This window comes from Choloepus didactylus, chromosome 19, assembly GCF_015220235.1.
Source record: "Choloepus didactylus isolate mChoDid1 chromosome 19, mChoDid1.pri, whole genome shotgun sequence".
In the NCBI taxonomy this organism is placed as follows: Eukaryota; Metazoa; Chordata; class Mammalia; order Pilosa; family Megalonychidae; genus Choloepus; species Choloepus didactylus.
This window is the reverse complement of record NC_051325.1, coordinates 3,858,727-3,861,499: the sequence shown is the minus strand read 5'-3', so window position 1 is coordinate 3,861,499 and position 2,773 is coordinate 3,858,727. Positions and strand designations below refer to the sequence as shown.

At 40.8% G+C, this 2,773-nt stretch overlaps 1 gene segment (V, D, J or C); it reads right to left on the bottom strand.

The window, feature by feature from the left end:
• Positions 1-2,036: 2,036 nt before the first annotated feature.
• On the bottom strand, positions 2,037-2,549 carry LOC119515692. The segment is given in 2 exon segments: positions 2,037-2,368; positions 2,455-2,549. Coding segments are annotated over 2 exon segments (378 nt in total).
• Between the last annotated feature and the right edge of the window lie 224 nt (positions 2,550-2,773).

The window sequence follows — 2,773 nt, the reverse complement described above, 5'->3', positions numbered from 1 at the left end:
TCTAGAAAACCCCTCTAAGCTCAGAAGGCATGTGTCTGGCATCTGCTTGCTCCCAGGGGGCATTTCAAAATGGTATTCCCCAAAATGTTGCTCTTGAGTCGTTTTGTCCTCTCTTATTTTTACCTCCACTTCAAAATGTCACTCTCTGTTGCGCTATATTCCTTCTGTTGGTGAATTCCTTTATACGTATCCAGTGATCCAATTAACAACCACCATGAATGGGTGGGTAACACCTCCATGGAAATTATCCAATCAAATTAGTAAATGTCTTGAGGAATATTAAAATGAAAACAAAACATATCAAAACTTATGGGATGCTGCATTGGTGGTGCTCAGAGGGAAATTTATTGTCCTACCTGAAAATATTAAAAAAGAAAAAGCGTGAACATCAAGGAATTAACAGTTAACCTGGACAAACTAGATAAAGAACAGTAAACTAAGACCAAAGCAAGCAGAAGGAATGAAATAACAATGATTGGAACATAAATATATAAGCCTGATAATGAAAAAATAAGAGAGAGCATCAAATAACCAGAGGCTTGTTCTTTGAGAAAATCAATAAAATTGTTGGACACTTAGGCAATCAAAAAATTATAGAGAGGATGCAAGTAAATAAAACCAGAAATGGGAAAGGGGACATAGCCAACAGATCCCATAGGAATAAAGGCAATAAAAATGATACTATGAGCAGCTATATGCTAATATCAGAATTAGACAAAATGGAAAACATCCTAGAAAAGCATAAACAACCAACATTTACCAGAAGTAGATAAATGGAGTCTCCTTAACATTGATGACTTTTGTACATCAAAGGGCATTGCCAGAAGTAAAAAGGCAGCCTATTTAATGGGAGACAATATTTGGGAATCACATACCAGATAAGAGTTTAATATCCCAGAATATATAAAGAGATCCCACAAATCAACAACCAAAGGCAATGAACCCAACTCTGAAAATGGCAAAAGTCATGGACAGATATTTTTTTCTGAAGAGAAATTAAAAAACAGCTGAAAAACATATGAAAAGATGTTCAAGTTCACTGGCTATTAGGTAAATACAAATCAAAACCAATCAGGAGAGCTTTCATTCTTTTAAGAGATTGCCTCATACACCTGATCTTGATGTTTGTATTTATTTACAAATGTCTGCATGTCTTTGTACTTAAAATGATATAGGATGCAACCTCAGCACCCTTTCAGTAGCTGTGTTTGGGGGACATACTTTCAGATCAATCTTAGGTCACCAGCCTCCAACTTGACCTGACTAAATGCATGCAGATAATTTGGTATCTTGTTCTCAGGAACTGCTTTAAGAGGCGATCTTACTTGATGTCTACACTATACTTGGGAGGAAAGAAATGAATATTTAAATATGGGTAAGTAGATATATGGATAGATATATGGATAGGTAGATGATAGATGATAGATAGATAATAAAAGAATAATGACACTTTCATCCAAAGAAGAAAAACAACACATTTACACAAAGAGTAACCTGTATTGTGTATCTTGCATACACTGATATGAGAACAAGGAAAAGAGAAGACAATTGTATTAAGGCATTATAGAAAACATGAAATGGAGAAAGTGATGGGGGAAGGATGGTGGGAAGAAGGAAGGAGGGAAGCAAGGAAAGAAGGAAGGAGGAAAAGAAGGAAGGAAGGAAAACCATGAAAGTGTGTGGAACTTCAACTAAGTAAAATATGTGGCATTTATAATGTGTGTACATTAGACAATGTTTTTTGATTAATGATATAACAAGCTTTATGCAGCCACCTGGCTGGTTGGCACAGTGTGAGCCAAAGTCAAAGGAAAGCAACAAAGTTCAGACAAGAAGGAACAGTGTCCCCCAGAAGCAGGGACCCTGTTTGTCAGGTTATGAATGTGGGTCTCATTTTGATGCTGTTCTTCCCATTATCACTACTGAAGGCAGCAAGACCATTTTCCCTAGTGGTTGTATTTGAGAGATCCCCTGTGGAGGGTGTCTCCAAGAGCTGTACTCTGAATCTGTGGGCTCCCTAAGGGTTTTTGATGCACTCAGGAAGTGGTTTCTCTCACTGTGCCCCTTGCACAGTAATACATGGCTGTGTCTGAGTCCTTCAGGCTCGTCCACTTCAGGTAGACAGTGCTGGCAGAGTTTTCTGTGGAGATGGTAACTTGACCTTGGAAGGATGGGCTGTAGCTTGTATCTGCATCACTAGGATCAATGATTCCTATCCACTCCAGGCCCTTTCCTGGTTGCTGGCGCACCCACCCAATCCAGTAATTGGTAAAGCTGTATCCAGAGGCCTTACAAGAGATTGTCAGGGGCTCTCTGGGCTTTTTCACCTCTGTCCCAGACTGCACCAGCTGCACCTCAGGGAGGACACCTGTGTGGGAGACAAAGGACACAGATATCAGAGGCTCCATCATCCACACCCTCCTCTTGGTCCCCTAGCCCTGGGTCATCCCTGACCTGGGAGAAGAGCCAAGATGAGGGCAAGGATGGTGGCAGACCCCATCTGTGAAGGAGGATGGAAAGGGAAAGCACAGAGGACACCAGATGGGATGTTGGAGAGACTCCAATGGGCAAGGATAGCAGTGGATTTAAATGGGAGGAACTCCTCACTTTGCATATTTACTGCCTGCCCTCCAGATGAGACTGCAGAGGTTTCATAAAACAAAATCTCATTGGAAGGTAAAGAAACTTGTCTAGAGCCTCCCAGGAGGTTCAACAAAGCCCCAATAACTCTGCTCCTACTATGGGCTTGGACTACACAGAGATGGGCACTCAC